The sequence below is a fragment of the Maylandia zebra genome, linkage group LG3 (genome assembly GCF_041146795.1).
Source record: "Maylandia zebra isolate NMK-2024a linkage group LG3, Mzebra_GT3a, whole genome shotgun sequence".
Lineage (NCBI taxonomy): Eukaryota > Metazoa > Chordata > Actinopteri > Cichliformes > Cichlidae > Maylandia > Maylandia zebra.
In genome coordinates this window covers 26,216,910-26,237,467 of record NC_135169.1, presented here as the reverse complement: position 1 = coordinate 26,237,467, position 20,558 = coordinate 26,216,910, and the positions used below count along the sequence as shown (strand labels likewise).

The 20,558-nt window shown below is 39.9% G+C and overlaps 1 protein-coding gene across 1 annotated transcript in view; it reads right to left on the bottom strand.

The window, feature by feature from the left end:
* The window catches only part of arhgap36 (Rho GTPase activating protein 36), an 82,749-nt gene that overhangs the window by 28,419 nt on the left and 33,772 nt on the right, over positions 1-20,558 (bottom strand). The window contains exon 2 of the mRNA XM_024801929.2: positions 13,479-13,635. Coding sequence (XP_024657697.2) covers positions 13,479-13,635 — 157 coding nt within the window. The remainder of the gene's footprint in view (positions 1-13,478; positions 13,636-20,558) is intronic.

Genomic DNA, 20,558 nt, shown 5'->3' with positions numbered 1-20,558 from the left:
GATCCTCTAATCGCCTGAGCCAAGGTGTGAAACTGGGTGTGGGTCCCAATCAGCCAGAGTTTCGGGTGTGTTCATTGTGAAACCTGGCCCCACCTTATCATGCGAATTCCTGAGGTCAGATGGCCCAGGATGTGAGTGGGCGTTAAGGCGTCTGGGAAGGGATCTCAAAACTGGATTGTAGATGGCAGAGAGTTGGTGTCGTAAACCCCCGCCTCTGTTCAAAGATGGTCGCTCACAGTGGACATAGATGGCTTCTTTCACTCCTCTTTCAAACCATCTGTCCTCTCTGTCCAAAATGTGAACATTGGCATCCTCAAAAGAGTGTCCTTTATCCTTAAGATGCAGATGGACTGCTAAGTCTGTGTTTTGGAGTTTTGTCTTTCGGGTGAACCAGTTTTTGTCTGAGCGTGTTGCTGGGTCTGAAATACACTGGGATGTCATGCTTGGAGAAAACTCTCCTGAGTTTCTCTGATACACCGGCTACATAGGGGATGACAATGTTGTTGCGTCTGTCCTTCTTATCCTCCCTCGCTGGTGTCTGATCTTCTTTTCTGTGCCTCTTTGCTGACTTTAAGAACGCCCATTTAGGATAGCCGCACGTTTTGAGTGCTTCCTTTACATGTGTGTGTTCCTTCTTTTTTCCTTCAGGCTTAGAGGGAACATGTTCTGCCCGGTGGTGTAGGGTCCTAATTACTCCAAGTTTGTGTTCCAAAGGGTGATGGGAGTCAAAGAGGAGGTACTGGTCCGTGTGTGTGGGCTTCCGGTAAACTTAGATGTTGAGTTTGCCATTCTCTTCAATGTGCACAGCGCAGTCCAGGAAAGGCAGGCAGTTGTCCTTTGTGTCTTCCCTGGTGAACTTGATGTTTTTATCCACAGCGTTAATGTGCGCAGTGAAGGATTCCACTTCTTGTGTCTTGATTTTGACCCAGGTGTCGTCCACATATCTGTACCAGTGGCTGGGTACTCTTCCTTTGAAAGAGCCAAGAGCCTTCCTTTCCACTTCCTCCATGTAAAGGTTGGCTACAATAGGTGACACGGGGGAGCCCATGGCACAGCCATGTTTTTGTCTGTAAAAGCCTTCGTTGTACTTGAAATATGTAGTGGTGAGGCAGAGGTCTAACAGTGTGCAGATCTGATCGGGTGTGAAGTTGGTCCTGTCCTCCAAGGAGCTGTCTTCTTGTAGTCGTTTTCTGACAGTCTCCACGGCCTCTGTGGTGGGTATGCAAGTGAAAAGAGAGACTTCACCGACAAGGTCCAGAAACTTACCCTGGATCCAGATGAAACCATGGTGTCCTTTGATGTAGTCTCTCTTTTCACTTGCATACCCACCACGGAGGCCGTGGAGACTGTCAAAAAACGACTACAAGAAGACAGCTCCTTGGAGGACAGGACCAACTTCACACCCGATCAGATCTGCACACTGTTAGGCCTCTGCCTCACCACTACATATTTCAAATACAACGAAGGCTTCTACAGACAAAAACATGGCTGTGCCATGGGCTCCCCCGTGTCACCTATTGTAGCCAACCTTTACATGGAGGAAGTGAAAAGGAAGGCTCTTGGCTCTTTCAAAGGAAGAGTACCCAGCCACTGGTACAGATATGTGGACGACACCTGGGTCAAAATCAAGACACAAGAAGTGGAATCCTTCACTGCGCACATTAACGCTGTGGATAAAAACATCAAGTTCACCAGTGAAGACACAAAGGACAACTGTTTGCCTTTCCTGGACTGCGCTGTGCACTTTGAAGAGAACGGCAAACTCAACATCTAAGTTTACCGGAAGCCCACACACACGGACCAGTACCTCCTCTTTGACTCCCATCACCCTTTGGAACACAAACTTGGAGTAATTAGGACCCAACACCACCGGGCAGAACATGTTCCCTCTAAGCCTGAAGGAAAAAGAAGGAACACACACATGTAAAGGAAGCACTCAAAACGTGCAGCTATCCTAAATGGGCGTTCTTAAAGTCAGCAAAGAGGTACAAAAAAGAAGATCAGACACCAGCGAGGGAGGATAAGAAAGACAGACGCAACAACATTGTCATCCCCTATGTAGCCGGTGTATCAGAGAAACTCAGGAGAGTTTTCTCCAAGCATGACATCCCAGTGTATTTCAGACCCAGCAACACGCTCAGACAGAAACTGGTTCACCCGAAAGACAAAACGCCAAAACACAAACTTAACAATGTGGCGTATGCTGTACAGTGCAGCGAGGAATGCTCAGACCTCTACATTGGAGAGACCAAACAGCCACTTCACAAGCGCATGGCACAGCACAGAAGAGCCACCTCCACAGGACAAGACTCAGCAGTCCATCTGCATCTTAAGGATAAAGGACACTCTTTCGAGGATGCCAATGTTCACATTTTGGACAGAGAGGACAGATGGTTTGAAAGAGGAGTGAAAGAAGCCATCTATGTCCACTGTGAGCGACCATCTTTGAACAGAGGCGGGGGTTTACGACACCAACTCTCTGCCATCTATAATCCAGTTTTGAGATCCCTTCCCAGACGCCTTAACGCCCACTCACATCCTGGGCCATCTGACCTCAGGAATTCGCATGATAAGGTGGGGCCAGGTTTCACAATGAACATACCCGAAACTCTGGCTGATTGGGACCCACGCCCAGTTTCACACCTTGGCTCAGGCGATTAGAGGATCATCAGGGGGTCCTTTTGTCCCTCTGTGGGGGGTCACTCCCACTAGGTTTATATCTGGGACTCTCCACCATTTGACCTTAGAACTGAAGAAGCTTCTCGGATGAGAGGTGAAACGTCTTCAAGCAACTTAAAGAAGTCCAGACGCTTTTCTTTGCAAGCTCCTTTGACTACGATGACCTGGATGACTGAGAACCTTCACAGATATATTTTAATGAATATTTTATGAGACCAGGCTGGTATATCAAAGGTATGTGGTGGAGTAAGTATAAATGTATTAAATCCATACTTATAACCTTGATCATGGAAGTAATATGTCCTTTTAAACAGACACCACCAATCAGGCTCACCCTCAATACGACATTTACTTTTTCTTTTCCTCTTCATCTCACTTGTTATCTTCTGCTTTCACCTCTTCCTCAGTTCCAAGACAAGAGCAGAACCTTTTCAATAGACTGAGTCTGTTTAGTGTTTTGGAATAGCCCACTCTGTCTAATGGCCCTTGACATGCTGGATGAAGGGAGATTTGTTGTTGCATGTGTGTATCTATAAGTAAGATACAAAGAGAGGTAAATAAATCGAGGAAAAGTGTTTTGAAGATAATAAGTGATTGTAAAAAAATGCCAAAACACAAAATGAGCTCTGCCAAAAAAGATTTTAAGACTGAAATCTACTTTAGTATGAGAAAAAAGGATGGAGAAAAGATTTATGATGTTCCTTGAAAATTCAATTTAAGGCGACACAGTACGACTACGCGCCTGTTTTTTCATGCAATTTAAATTTTGACATTTTAAATATATTTTACATAAATGTATTTGTGACCAAAATACAGATATTGTTTAGTAAAGCTTCACGATCGTACCCCCCACCATGCCTCGTAATTTCATAAAAGAAATGAAATCATCGTATTATAGTCAAGATTACTGATTGTTTACCGATTTAAATTTTCACACCTAATACTTACACTGGCAAGCTAGCTTAATACATGATAGCTGATTGCTATACAGCTTTCTTTTTGGCTCCTGACAGTATTTCTTCAAAAAAAAAAAAAAAACAACCTCTGTTTAAACTCTATGTCAACTAAAAGACAAAAACAACCATTTCAGTTACCTTAAGGTGCTTTATATTGTAATGCAAAGACTGTATAGACTCCTACACTTTCTATAAAGGTCTTGGCTCATATTTGGATAGATGTAAAACCTCATTTTCATAAATTTCATAAAACTGACAATGCAAACATTTGAGTGTACCTAATAATTTGGGGAAGATCTCTGATTAAATGTTTACCCTGCCTGGGTTTTTCCCCTTAACTTCAGTCAGAGCTGAAAAACAACCACTGCTGACATTTCTACTTCTTCTTCGCACTTTTTTAATAAAATACTGTGAACTACATCCCCAAAACAGAAAATCTGACGGTGTGTATGTTTTGTTACAAGTGGGATATTTTTTATTTTTAGGAACTCTACAGCCTCACACTCTGGCTTGTGTGGACGAAGCCTTTGTTTGCTTTAGCAAAGCTGCTGTTTAGAAATCACTAATTCAAAGTCAGACCTTTTCCCTATTAAGGAATCACTGCTGTTACCTTCATGGCAAGTAATGCTGCCCGGCCTGTTTGCAGCACTTTAAAGTACGGACATTCTTTTCCCTCTTTTTTCCTGCTTTAATCAAAAAAAATAAGAAAAAAAATGAAAGTAGCAGGGAGCAAATGAAGACTGCTGTGTGCTGCTGGGATAAAGAGGTCAAATTCTCATGACTGCAGGAAATTAAAGTTTATTTCCAAAGCACACAGCCCCTCCCATTGAACGCATGCCTCATCCAGCTGAGGCTGATCTGCTACTGATGAGTGTGTGCATGTACATGTGTATGATTACATAATGCACATTCACAGGGAGATAAGGTGACAGACAAGACAAAAACAAAGAGGGGATAAACAGCCCAGGCTTTGATGTTTAAAAGACTCTGCTACCTTCCTGCGCTCCGACTGAAGATGTTTGACGGAGGAAATCAAGGAAAATGATGCATTCAATGTCAATCACAGGTATCTAAAATCTCCTGCAGGCCTAATGAACAACCAGAAACATTTCATGCATGTTGCTACCTCTGCCAGATCTATTTTACAATCTATGACTGGCTGATTAAGAAGTTCAGAACCTCAACGTCACACTGTTTGTCTGAGCTGATTGTTAAACAGGCCACCTTTATTTATTACTGATGAACAGATGCATGGCTACTGTTTTGGATTTTATCTCCTAACCCCAGTTTACTATCCCATTTTGGTTGTTGTTTGTTTGTCTCTTCACCATTTTTGGCTGTGACTGATATTTGCAGCCCCTGAGATCAAGTGCACCGGATGCAGGGGGCCAAGGGACCACTGAATCCTTCCCATCTACTCCGAGACTTCTGGTAAAATAATTCTTTTAACTTCTTATTTGTGAGTAATACCACTGTGACTTTGAACTGAAACAATACTGGCAGGACAGATGCGGTTGCGTTAGCCGATTGTTAGGTTTGCTTAATTATGTTCTTAGAGCCTTAAAAATCATCAGATCATACATGCACAATGAACATGGCTGCAATAATATGCAATAATATGAGTCAATTGCCTCGAACAGCCCATACTTTAAGCAATGTTTTACTCTGTGGTATTCTTTTTTTCATGTGTTGCAGGCATAGGAACCAAATACAAAACTAACGTAAACATAAGCAGGAAACACAGAGGCAAGTAACTGACACTGGGGATGGGTTGATAGATGTTTCAAACAATGCTCCAAAGTGTGGTTAAAAACACCCATGTCACATGACCATGGCTACATGTCACCGTGGTCACCATGGTGACAGGTCTCTCTAATTACACTGACTGCCTGTATGCTCATTATATACTGCCACTTCATTAGGTATACCTATTCAACTGCTCCTTTACACAAATATCAGCTAATCAGCTCTGTGCATTTAGACATGGGTGGTGGCTGATGAGGCCAAAGGAGAATGGTCAGACTGCTTCAAGGTGATAAGAAGGTAGGCAACAGTAACTCAAATAACTACTTGTGCATACAAAGGTATGCAGAAGAGCATCTCTGAAAATGAAACAAGGTAAACTTTGAAAGGGATGTGCTGCAGCAGCAGAGACCACAAAGTGTGTAACTCCTGTCAACTAAGAAAAGAGAACTGAGGCTAGTGAGGCGATGTTTTATCAGGGAACAGAGCATCATTTAAACTCCAGCCTAAGTATTATTGCTGACCACATCCATCCCTTTATGACCACAGTGTCCCATCTTCTGATGGCTGCTTCCAGCAGGATAACAAACCATGTCACAAAACTCAAATCATCTCAGACTGCTTTCTTGAACACAACAATGAGTTCACTGTACTCAAATGGCCTCCACGGTCACTTGATCTCAAGCGAACAGAGCACTTTTGGGATGTGGTGGAACAGGAGATTCGCATCATGGATGTGCAGCCCATAAATCTGCAGCAACTGTGGGATTCTGTCATGTCAATGTTTCCATGTTTCCAGCATTTTGTTGAATTAAGACAGTTCTGAAGTCCAATGCGGACCAACCCAGTACTAACAATGAGTAACCAGTGAAGCAGCCCGTGCTCATATATTTCAGATTATCAAAGCATTGAAAGTTTTTACTCTTTTTAATGCATAACTTTTTATATCTTGCTGCTATACCTGACTAGAAAATCATCATCTCAAAGACGCTCACCTGGTTTAATAAATATTTAAGGATCGTAAGCACAAATCCAACTACAGGTAAAAAGCCAAGAGTTTTAAGACTGAAATGATCCAGGGAAGTAATAAAAGGACAAAAAAGAAAAAGAAGGAAAATGAGAGGAAGTGGAGAGAGAGTTAGTTTGCAGTCCCTGCAGAGCAGCGACTCATAAAACAGGGCATGAGAATGAACTCCAGACCACACCAAATAAGAGAAAAATCTGTCACTCAAGTACCAACACACTTCACAAAGAATTCCTTGGACCCTGCCAGTAAAACTAAAAACCACACTTGTGATGCATACAACATTCAAATACCTGCATACGGGGGCCACACACGAAAATAAATGGAGAGTGGAATATATACAAACTGTACAAGCACACTGGAGAAGGTTTATGGGAGCGATTTGTCCTTCAGTTCCAGCAGGATGAAGCACCCAGAGAATAAAGGGAGCGGGCACATAGAGAGAAAAGTGAGATGAAACGCGAGGAATGAAAACACGTACGGAGATGGGGAGGGAAAAAAAGCAACAAAAGACGGACTGGAGGGAGGGAGCGCAACGGGAGGTGATGCTGAGACTGTAATAGACTGGGTGGCCTGGAGAGATTACAGCCCAGGGGAGAAACCGAGGAGGAATATTCCCACACTTACTCAGAGAGCACTTTGTCTGTGAGACGGGCCGAGGAAACTGTCTCACAGGACACAAAAAATGACAGCCATTTTAACTTTTACTGATCCAATTTGGAGATTAGAGAATCTTGGTGACTGAGATGTGTGAGAGCTGAAGGAGTCATTTTTAAGGCAAATAAAATGAGCTTTTCTAAGCTCGTCACAGTTTTTCATAGATGGCAGCAGCCGGTTTTCTTTTTCCAGATTAAGTGTATTAATAACTGTATTACATCACCTTTAGGCATATATGCACTGTGAGCTTTTAGTTCATTTACACATGCACTTATATGGTCATTTACTACAAATAAAACAGTCTGTTAGGTTAAATAATCGATTTACGTTCTGCTTTTCTTACACAAACCTCTCCGGTTAATTAAGTTCTTCACATCTGCTGCTGCTCATTAACCAAAAAGTTGACTTCATAAAGAAACAAGGAAAGTATGAATGTGAGCTGTTTTACAAGCTGCACGCCGTCTCGCTCTCACTGGGTTTACGTATCTTGGAAGAAACTGTTTGGGTCAGTGAGTCTGCTGTTTACAACATCACTAAATCAAAGCCGGCTCTTTTTCAGGAACACAAGGCATTTAAAGCAGCCAAGTTTATTTTGTCCACGTGGGATATTTGTGAAGTTTATGTTGGAGCATTAAAATCACATATGCTAAGGACATCTACCATGATAGTAGTGATCACCACGGGGGGGTGGGGGGGACAAAAACAAGTAAGAAAACAGATGGTATAAAGTGAATTAGTCATCTTTCCCATTAACGTTACTGTTTAATTGAACCCTGACCTGATGGTACAAACACACATATGAACAAGAGAGAAGAACAAGATTTCCCAAAAGCACGGAGCACGGGGAGTCTCACAGGATGTGTGACACATTAGAAACATTGTCTGCTAAAAGTAGATTTTCTTGGAGCATTAATATCAAAACAAGTGTTCACTCTAAAGTGTATTTACATTGTAAGGGCATAAAACGTGACTCACAACATGGGTAACATATGCGTTACGAAGGTTCCTCTCTTGTGAGACTTTAAGTAATGCGAGAAGCCAATAAATTTGTAACAGAGCATTGGACAGACTAAACAAGATCCCACAGAGCAACAATGATACCATTAGATGAGCAAAAGTAGCGTTTTATGTCACAACATCATTAAAAGATTACTGGACAAATTTCCATTATATTAGTGCAAAACATTGACATAGAAGTTCACTTACAGATGCTTAATCTTGTGCTAAACATAGCTAAAAATGTCCTCTTTTTACAAGGGTAATCACAATATGTGTTGCCTGAAGCCAGAAGTTTCCAGGGCGTCTTCGCACTAAATTCCACCACACATACTTATTTTGGACATGTGTGAAAATCCGAAAGAGCTGCTGAAAGAAATAGACTTTGAGTTTGTTTTGGATGCCTCAGATGTTTGTCAGACATCCAGAGAGTGGACATCTAGCGAGCGACTAGACCTTCAAACAAAGCCTTGTATGTACAGATACCCAGATACTTCGGTGAACAACCAAAACACCCACACGTTCGAAACTTTTAAAGCTGATTTAAACATCTAAAGACCTCCAACAAAAGGTCCTGAACTTTGTAGATCAGTCAAATGCAGAAAGTTTAAACATCCACAGACGTCTTGAACGTTTCTGTCCAGTGCTGGGTTCCTCTCTCCTTATGTTGTCACCGCTACAAACAATGAGTGAGGAAAACAAAACAAAAAATACAACTTAGAAGGCACACTTTGAATCTGTTGAGCTGCAGCACAGACCGGCAAATTTAATGAGAAAAGAGAACTGACACCTTGCAAACTTTAAACATTCAATCCGATCCATTTAGAGAAAAGAAATCATACATCATATATTTGAGCATATTTATTTGTTAAGTGAATATTAAAAGATAGTGCAGCTGGTGTTACCAGTTCTCCAATGCAGTCAATAGACTTTAAAAGATTGCCACTTGATGTCTCCTGATGAATAAAGAGATCCTGACAGAAAATCTCATGCTGGGCATTTTTGAATCTGACCAACCAAGAGTTAGCCATTTGGTTATCGTTAGATGCACCTGTTTGCGTATCCTGTTTTTCCTCTATTTCATTCTAATAGTGACCACAATTTACTAAATGAACAAATATTTTATTAAATAAGACTAAATAACAACTGAGACAGTAAACTCATTGAGAAAGTTTACTGAGATGAAGGGCGAGGAGGCAGAGAGATGATTTTGTCTATATTTCTGTGCAGCTGGGTTTGTTTTGGCAACCACAGAATTTACGTTTATGGCGATTTTCAGGCAGCCACATCCATCGTTTATGTGAAGATTGAATCACAGCTAGAACATGAGGCCAGTGTAAAACCTGCAGGTAAAAATGGCAATGCAGGTGTTTTATTTAAATATGCTCAAGTTAAAGCAGCTAATTCAGAAGGTCTCATGTAGTGGAACCTATAAAAACCTCATGGGACTTTAAACGACGCAGAAAATGGGAGAATTTTTTTCCCCATGTATTCATGTGTGGATTGTAAATAGTTAAATAGTCCTATTATGTTGTAAGAAACTGGGACTGTTGTGGAGAGCCGCTCAGATAAGTGCGGCTCTCTACAACAGTCCAAGCTTCTTATGTGGGCCATTGGAAAAATGAATTCCCCACTCGTGCTTTGGATAATTTTAGGCATGAAATTAAGGTGAATTAAATTACACTTCTTTTTTTTTCATTAACACAGGAATTTTGTTTACAAAAAATCTCCACAAGGGCCTGTAGGCCCATTTTGGTGCATGCATGCATTGTGAAAAGTTGCAGAAGTAAAGTGGTCGTATCCCAATTGTAAATTTTATACTCAAGGGGAATTGTAAAGCCCTTGATATAATTGAGCTCCACTGTTTATTTGAAAACTTAAGTATACCCAGCCTCAATCAGTGACGTAGTCAAAGTTGAGGAGGTTGAAGGGTTAATAACCCTGCAAGAGAACAGTAGTATGGAAGAGAGCTTCTGAGTCTGAGAAAAGAGGCTTACATACCAGCTGGTCTCACAGGCGAAAAGCCACCAACAGATCCTGATCATACAAAGACACCAGTTGAATATTTCCATATTTCCTCAGCATCAGCCCCAGTGATCCTCCTGACCTCACTGACCCTAGGCCTCAATAAACACAAGAGGAAACCTCCTGGTCTGCAATCTGTGAGGTGTGTGAGGAATTTGCAGTTTATTAGTGAATCTAGCCCACTTTATTAGATGGCTTGAGTCCTTCAGAGTTCAAAAGGGTACACAAGATTTGCATGTAGGTCTGATGTAAGACTAAGAAAACCAAGCACCACCAAAGCCTGAATTTGGGCAACTCAGTGTGGCAAGAATTAATTTAAACTACATGAAACACTGCTATATCACTTTGTCTCCTTCACCACCACCTTTACAATTCAGTTCAGATACAGTTTGTAAAATATCAACAGTATATGTCAGTGTACAGCAGATTGCACTGTAATTTGGTTTTCTTACTCCTCCCAATTCAAGTCCATAACCCTTGACACAGTGGGTACCTTCCTCTGTAAGTAAGTATAGCCTGTCAGTCTAATGTTTCCATTAGTCAACAATTTGTGTCCATGTCTTTTTTGTTCTGTCTGATGACAGCGATACTGACGTGAGTCGCTAACTTTTCTCTTGCTAAGAGCTGCTGTTAGCTGTTGTTTTTGTTACTGTTAGCTGCTTTTAGCCAGCACTGGTGAAACTTTCTTTGAAATAGATCAAACCTTATTGTATCCGGATACTCACTCAATAAACTGATGCAATGTGAGAATGTAACTTTTTATAAGAGGTAAAGTGTGATTTTTAAGCTACTCGAGCCTAACGTTAGCTGGCATAATTTTAGGTAATGTTAGCTAGCATTAGCTAATGTTAGCTTATAACCAGCTTTTATTGTTGGTTAGCTGGCTTCTTTTCAGCCGTCACATCTGCTGAAAAGAAGTAACTGCCACAATATTAGGAACAAATAAAAATATTTATGCGTGTTTATGTGTCAGTTCAGGAGAGGAAGTTTGAGTCAAGGAAGAGGATGAGGTATAAATGAGGGCGGGGAACGAAATCGTGAGAAAGTGAAAATGGAAATATATATGCACAAATATCAAATAGTCATGTATAGTTTGGAAGAACTAATTCATTAAATTACAAGTAACCCATAAGGTGTACTACATGTGTGCCAAGTCTCTAGCCACATACTTGGTGGAACGACAATGACCATCTCAACAACGCACAGGTTACAACCCCTGTTAATGTGCTGACATTTGAACCTATGCTTCATCAGTCACCATTTTTACATTGTTACACGAAAACTAAATAGCCATATCTGGAAAACCCACACCCCTGTAAAAGCAGTGTTTATGCAACACTACTGCATAAATCAATTGTATTAACATTCAACAATTCGTCCACAATTGTGGGAGTTCCTGCTGCAACAGGTGTCTCCCATAGCACATTTTGCCATAATGACTCACACCAGGACAGCTGCACAAGTTTAAAATCAGAAACAAAACAATACCAGCTAGACTATGACTTGGAAACAGCAGTACTGGTCGGTGGTTTAAGAAGTGAATATTACCCAGCTATCTCATATCATCACCCCTAGGGTGGGAAAAAAGACAAATCATGACCCTATCCAATGCTATTTGAGATAAAGAGTCAATTAACAGAAATCACGTTGCCTCCCTTTCCCCTTCCTTATCAATCTGACACCCTGGATTCCGCTCCAGATGATCCTTAATGTCTTCCTGCTTTATGCTCATTCCTCAGATTCACAGACAAGCTGTTATGGCTCCCCTGGCAGACTGAGTTGTTGTTTTTGCTTTAGGGCAGTTCAGTCTAAGTTTGGCTGAGTGTGGCTAACCAAACTGGCGCCATACTCACCAGGTCATCGTGAACTTTTATTCTCAAACCTCATGACGACCAATCCGCTTCACCACTAAGACTGACTAATGAAATTTAACTGCATTAAATTGGCAGCAATGGTGACAAAAACAAAGTTGTCCTTCATCAGTTTCACTATTCTGGGAAGCTATTGTAATGGAGTAACTATCATGCCCTGTCCCTATGAATTTAATGGTCGGACATAGCATTTTTTCATGTTTTTAAACCTTTGGTAAATGGCCTGTATTTATATAGCGCTTTACTAGTCCCTAAGGACCCCAAAGCGCTTTACATATCCAGTCATCCACCCATTCACACACACATTCACACACTGGTGATGGCAAGCTACATTGTAGCCACAGCCACCCTGGGGCGCACTGACAGAGGCGAGGCTGCCGGACACTGGCGCCACCAGGCCCTCTGACCACCACCAGTAGGCAACGGGTGAAGTGTCTTTACCTCCTTGCCTTCCCTACAGGGGATTGTGCCAAATTTAAAAACTGATTTGCAACTTAAATGCTATTTCAGAAATCAACAGAAACACAAAACATACTCTGGCAACACTTGAACTCTGGCTATCACATGTCTATGCAAGTTACACAAAGTTTAGGCCCATTTCCAAACAATTACTTTCGCATGTGACTTAACAGCATTCTCAATTATGTGTCAGAGGAAACTGATTTTCTCTCAGATTGGGGTTATTTGTTATGTTTCACAATTACTTAAGTAACTTATTTACTATTTATAGTTTAGCTTTTCTAAAGTTGCCCATTTTCAGTAAACCAATAAAACGTAAGCCGATGTAGGACTTGGCAGCCTGGAAACCCAGAAATTACAGGTTATCCTTCCATGATGGTCAATGTAACGAAGGGTGTCTTTTAACTCAAATAATGCTGCTTTTTTTTATTAAAAAAATCAAACCAAATCCTTTGATGCCTCAAAACCAGTAAAACCTAATACTATGAAACCAAGGTAATAAGGAGGTAGATGTGACTAAGAAGGATAATCCTCAAGACTTTTATATCCTCCTGAGAACCAAGGACAAAAGAATATTCCTATTTAACTTTATTTATGATTTCCTGCCTCTTTGGAGCTAAAAGAAGCCACCCAAACACATGACATATTAATATAAAGCCCAGGATGTCCTCTGTTTAGTGCCTCAGGAGTTAGTAGGGTAGTTCAAACAAGTCAGAAGATACAGACTAAAAACAAATTCCCATTACAGAGGGCATAAATGAATAGGCCAGTACTCAGGATGATATGGCAGACAAAGGTTCAACTCCCATGACGCCCATTTTTGTTTAGTCCCAGATTCCATCAGTCCAAATTCTTTCGGGTAAAGATCAAATATGTATGCCTTAAACTAACATTTTTTTTTTTTTAAATCTTGAATATTCGAGCCTCCAAATCAATAAAGGTAGTATATGAGTGCTAATAAAAAATGGAAGTACTTTGGAAAATATTGAGGAATCGAGTTAAGAAATCAGTTTACACTCAACCACCATCAGATCCTTTAGAAACACCATCTCTGTCCTTCCCCCTTACCTTTAGGGATGCTGATCTTGAAGTCCAGGTCCCTCTCCTCCAGGTGGTACAAAGCGACTTCCTGTAACCTGGCTCGCTCCAGCTCCGATAGGCTCTGGATGGGAACTGGCTGTAACCGCACGCTCTGTCCCAACATGGTGGCCCACGTGTGATCCCCCTGCAGAGAAAAGAGATGGTTAAAGGATACAGAGGACACAAAAATACCTATAGAAACACAAGCCATTAATCAACAGGTACCAGATGGTCTTCAAACTAAAAAAACAAAACAAAAATCTCCACTGACATGCAATCTCTGACCATTGCCAACCAACCATCAACTACTTAAAGGCAAAAAAAATCTTCAAAAGCAAAAACAGAGAATTCAGCTGTGAGCTTTGCTTTTATCACTGTGTAACAAGATAAAGAAAGAGACCATGTTTCTTGTCAAAAAAGTCAGCGCGTTCATTTGTTTTCACTAGTCTTAAGCCTGTATTTATTTTTATTCTTAGCCTTTTATTACAAAAACCTATTGTGATGCCCTTTTTGTCTGTTGACCTTGAGATCTTTGCACAGTGAAAGCTCATTAAATCTCTGCAGACACAACCTGACCTTTTAAAAAAGGGGGAAATCCACAAGTTTAACACAGGAAGCCTGCATTTGTCATAACAACAAACCTAAATTACATTGCATATTTTATACTAAGTCTTCTGTGGCTCTAGATGAGCCTGTTTATAAGGTTTATTGGGGCCAATCTTGGTATAAAACTGCTTGATTAAAAAAAATAACTCAACTTTAGTAATTTCGAAGAATAACCCTTTCTAACTCATACAAAAAAGAAAAAACAAAACAGGAAATTAAAAACACTGTATCAAGGATTTCTACTGTTTTACTTAGTGAGGTTTAATCTACAAACATTTTCAGCTTTTTTCTGCTTGAAGGCAACATGATAATAATATTGGTGCATCAATAAATGGAAGTACTATAAGAAGTAACCATTACCAACTGCAACTCCAGATTAGCCTGCTTTACTGTATCTCATATTGATAAAATGTTATTAATCAAAAGGTATTCCGATTTCTTTAAATCTATCTTTGCTTAGAGCCTAGATACCCCCTTAATTCTCTAGCAGGCTGCCAAACATCTTCATAGCGAGCACTGGCTAAAGCTGGAAAATATTAAGATTATACAACAGTGTACAAACAGGACCTGATCTTGAATGGACAACAGGGAAATTAAATCTGCTTTTAAAAATGAGTTTTCACCATTCCTCATTTAAATATTTATCTTCTGAAACAATATTCAAAAACTCACCACACTATCAATGCCCTAGCAATTTCGAACTATTTCAAGGTGGGAATTTTACATTTTCAAGTAACTTGGAGGGAAACTTCTAAATCCATCCCAAAGCAAGTTTCGCAGTTTTCACATTTTTGTGATTTTTTTCCCTAAACTTAAGGGTTAGGGTTATTATTGTATTATTTAATGTAAGTAAGGCTTTTTTGTCCATTGTGGCAACAGTTTGAAGCCCAAAATATTAAAATGCTACTATCTCTGTAAGGTGGTAAGATTGAACTGCACAGTTTAAACACAAAGTCATAGATGGTATACATTGTAACGTATCACTGTACACACACTATATATTCTCATGCTCCTTAGTTTACTTGAAGGCCCAAAGTGTTAAGAAGTACTTCTTTGCTGTGGTAAACATTTCAGTGGTTGAGACACAGTCACAGATCGAATAAGCTAAGAATTAGCTTAAAGTCTTTTGAAGGCATTGTAAGTGTTAGGGCTGATCCCAGTTTCTCTTTGGAAATGTGGAGAACATTCAATTTTAACCTCAACACGGTTTACCTTCTACTAGATTCTCACCGAGCAGCAAGTAGGAGGGCAAGGAGCTAAATCACAGAGCTAATAAATAAGGATGGAGATGAAGAGTAGAAGAAGAATGGTAGAATCAAGAGATTTTAAGAGATGCTAAGAAAACAGGAAAAACAATATCAGGTGAATATTGAGAGGAAGCGCGGAGGGGTAATGGGGGGAGTGTTTAATGGAGGGATGAAGCGGCCGCAGGTTAATAAGAAGCATACAATCTCATTCCAGATTTTAAGTCTGTGCTCCACAACCCGTTCACCCTGTCAGACAAGCATGTGTTTCTAATATATGCATGCTGTGCGACTTTTCAGAGAGCCCAAGCGTATAGGAACTGTGCAAATCAAGTAACCAATACGTCCAAACTGTCTTTAGCAACTCGTTGATTTACTTCTATGATCTGAGGTGACTTCAAACCACCTCTGTTTGCCACGATGCCAATGGTTGTTCTGGTTCACCACATTGGGGTTAGGTTCCCCACTCTTGTTGGAGGATTGTGCCAACTTCTGTAATCTTTTAGTTTGTAAAAATTACGTCCAGATGGGATAACTTTACATCTTTGTGCCTCAAATTCTTGTGGCGTGTGGTTAAATGAAACCGCATGGGAAGTTTGTAGGGAAACGTCTCTTTGTTAAAAACTAAAGGAGATCCGAAACATGAGAAGAAGGTCCTAAGCCAAAAAGATCTAAAGACCCCACTTTAGACTTTGACTATGCATTGTATTCAATAAACATTTAAAGTACTTTGGATGAAATAATATTCTCCACAGGTGTCAGATACAATTAGCAAGGAAAAAGTAAAATATGACAAAAAATGTAGAAGAGAAGAACTTTATACTGAAAAACTATTAACTAATAGGATCATATTTAGTGACAATATGTTTCTCTGCTGATTATTCTAAAAAAAAATTGACAAACTGTCGGTCAACTCCCAAACTAAAGCTGAACTTCATGAAACTTCGTGAAAAGCCGGAACATAGCATCAAAGTTGAGATGACCTAGTCGTCATCCACACCCTCCTCCTCCCTGACCTCCAAATTTGGATTGTTTTGTAGATAAGAATAGTTTTGTTCAGCAACACAAATCAAAAGATTAAAGGTTGTGATTACATCACCAACTGCTGTGAAATTTGTTTTGTACTAATAACTCCACAGCAGTCTAAAGAAACTGGCTGCAGTTCAGGGTGTAGCATATGGTGCTCATGAGCTAGCCCCAAATGAAATGGCTAGTAGACCCAACCCACTTTTTATTTTCCAGTTAATTGTTCCCATAAAACACTAGCATGCTGCTGATGCATGCCAGTTGGTCTAGTAAGGTTTTACAAACAGTTATAAACAACAGCTAACATGAGAATTGTGGTTAAATCACAACAGACATTTGTACATGTGTCCAAAAAACAGCTGCTTGTGGTGGTCAAATGTTAACCGCTATCAGATATAGATAGCAGATTACAATTAAAGTGCCATAAAGTGGTTCTTTGTACCCGGAGGTCAAGTTCAAGGCTCGTATGATAGGTTGATATAAACATTTATGACAACCTTTTATACATAAAAATATTTAGTAAGTATGACTTCACACTTCTCACAGTTGTGTTATTTCTTGTGTCTTCTCGCTTTGTTCAGTCATGCTATCTTTTCATTTTTATTCTCTGAAGGTCTCGCTGTGCACTACGGGAGTGTGGAAACAGATCCACGTGTGCATGATTTTCTCATGACTAAATGCAGACTGCACAGCGTGATTGGACAAAATTACTTTGCTCTTAATGCTAAACACAACCAGACAAATAGGCTGTGGTGAAAGTGAAATGATGAATGATGAAAGTTTCCCACAAAAGAGCGCTGAGGCCTCATCCACATTTTCTAAAACTGGTAACATGGACTGACTCAAAGCAGCAGGGTTCAGTGGAAAACAATACCACAGGGAATATGGTCTGCTGTATGAAATGCCAAACTTTAGACATGACATTTAAGTTAAATGTCATATCTCATGAGCAGTTTTTAAACCTATACCTTATGTGTATTTTCTCTCTTGGTGGATGTTTGAACGGTCTCACCACACATTCAGGATGGGTCAGCATATCTCAATCTCTGCTTTCATGAACAATTTCAGTTGTGCTCAGAAGTTTAAACACAAGCTGTTCTTTTCTCAGGGTGGAATGACTGTGCAGCATACATCTTTGATGATTTAAATCAATCAATCAATAAAATAAACAAGAATTGGTGAACAAGTTTGAATTTATTTTGGATTTTCTCTACACAGGTTCAAATGTATGCATGCAGGCCCAAATACATTCACATCCCGACTAATAATTGATTAAATGTCTCTTAGCAAGTTGCACCTCAGTATTGCACCTTTGGCCAAATCTTTGGTATTTTGGGCTTTTTGGTGGCCTTGGACCTTTCCATCGTCCCGAGTATTGGTCAATCCTATGAGTGTCAAACAAATTCTTTTTATGGTAGTAAAGAGAAGTTACCTGTTGTAGCAATCATGATCACTAATGAGAAGGTTATAGGCCTTGGCCTTGACAAGTTAAAAGACATTGTAGGTCCTTCAGCACCACTTATTAAAAGATTTAAGTGAGTGTGTGTATTTATTTGAGCCGGTATGTATTTTAAATCAATCTCCTATGACCTATTGTCCATAGAAAGAAAACAAATCTCATAAGAAGATGATAAAAAAGATAAAATACACCCAAATACTTTTGCACACCAATTCTTGTTTTTCTAAAGTCAGAAAGATGTATACTCTTTCCACCCTGGAAAAAGAACAGTTCAAAGAAGTCATTAAAAACCCCAAATTACCATGACATTCATGCCCGTGATGTAAACTGTAAGTACTGAGATTCGTTCACTGGGAAGAAACTCTAATGGTTGCAGAAGCAACCATTAGAGTTTCTCCTTTTTGTTTTTTTGGTTTGTTTGGTTTTTTTTTTTTACTACGGTAGCACTTCCCATAGCTGTTAAGGTCAGTGGTTTGGAATACCATGCCAGTCTTTTTCTTCTCGACTGGACACTACTACCAAAAACTCTAGAAGTTCATGCAGAGTGCCTGATATTAACCCCTATTGGCAATCTCGCCTTGGAAACGTCTGACCCACTCTGTCATCCTGTGAGTCATTAAGAGTCACAGGGGAAAGCTATGAATCATTTGTGAGACATCAGAGACATCATGTGAGTTATTCAGCTCACGTGGGTCCAGGTGAAAGTTGAAAACCAAGACGAGCTGCCTTAAATTCAAGCCCTTAATGCTGCCAATATCTGGGTGATCATTGTGGCTAACATTACCAAAATATGCAAACTTTTGCAAGTTAATGTTTTGTAATCTTCGGAGGCTACATTTTGGCATCTACCCTGTTATTACCAGCTGTGATCCCAGTGTCTGCTTCCCCAGTGTTAAACAATCTCACTCTGCTTCAACCAAGTTTAAAACAATTATGTTCACCAACCACAATCCAGCGTTTCTACAATCAGTAAGTGAGCGCTGCTATTCACGATGTTCTGATTACATCAAATCGGCAATGAATGTTTCAAAAGTCCATCATTTATGGTAAAGATTGTCAGGAATGGTTTGGTAAATGTTGAGTCACTCGGCTACAGATACAATTTTATTTTCATTAATAATGTGTGGGAAATGTGTCATGTCTGGCTCTGTGCTCTTTTTCCTCTTGTGATACAAAAATTTCGCTGATGTAAAACTAACTAGAAATCACTGTATTCTAAACTCAAGACTATTTTACACAAAGTATTTGATCGTAGTAACTACTTTCCAATCTTTCCAATCCATTTCACCATGAAAACAAGGAGAAAAAAGATTTAAAAAGAGTATTGTTGACTTAGTTGATTATTAAAATAAGACCCTCCTTCACTCTGTAGGTTTTCTCTTTTTGTACAATCATGAGTTTTCAATACCAGGAACTAGGAAATGAGGCAGTGCAGCCACATGAAAGACAAACCACACAGGAAGGTAGCAGAAAGTGGAATACAATGACCTAAACCTCTCATTACTGATTTTAGACAGTAAAAGAAAAGCTTTTTCATTTTTTTCCCAGATGTTTACCAAAATAAACTCTGACTTCTCACAGAACTTGGAAACGTGATGACAGATAAACACATAAGAGATGAGACCTTGCGGAGCTTGAAAGAAGCAAATCAGCAGATCAAACAGGACACTGATCACTGCAATGAAGGACGTGTTGTTCAAAGCAGCACCTGCTAAAACTGGGCCCGTTTTTGAGTTTGCATTTAAAAGCAGGTCATATAACCTTGTTCTGATGCTGTGCCCCCGTCTGATGACACAACACAGTAAGAAACATGGTGTGAGAGCTCTCGGATGCTTTTCACTCCCCCCCCACGCTGCTGTTTTGTGTATAGTCATCTCTCCCTTGGGTGCTTCTCGCCGTGCACATCATTAACCTCAGCATTTTGTTCTGCCCCCCACCCACCTCCTACCTTCTTGGCCAAACTGTGCAAATGAGGCAAAGATAAATACTGCCTCTCGTTCTCATTCATTACCAGGAGGTGAGGAGGTGGTTCATTTTTCCTGAATTACAAGAACATTTTAATTGTTTCCATTAACATAATAACATTGCTTATTTATTTGCTGAGACAACTATTGATTTCCTGTTCAACCAAACATCTGGGAATACTTGAAAACTAGAGTGTATGTAACTGTAATGCAATGTGTATTAATAAAGCCACGAATAATATACTGCAATTTCCCACAATTTTAAACCCCTGCAGGGTCGAATTATCAGCCGGAAAAAGCAAGATTTATCCCTGAATCCCAAAAAACTCTTTGGCTGACATACAGCAGGGTTTTTGAAACTGTTCAGGTCCAAGGAAAAGTTACAAAGGAGAAAATGTTCAGGGTGGTCAATGATTCCTTAAAGACCCCCTTGTGGAGCAACATTAATATTTTTCCTTACAGAGTACATAAAAGGAAATAATTGACACAAGATCCTATTCTATTCATGTAAAGTGCCCCAGTCTTTATGTATATGCTCTCTTTAATGATGACCCTGTGTAACACAGTTTTTCTTTTTGTGTATTTTGCATAATATCCTGATGCTTATACTGCCAAGGTTGAGAAAATATGTATTTTATCAGACAATTCATAATTTTGATTAAGCGACACAAAAGCAAAGACGCATGAGCAATCAGGTAAAAACATTTGGTACATATGAAAAAAAGATTTTTCTCGTTCTTCTTCAACTATAGATTCTAAACAAGGGTGT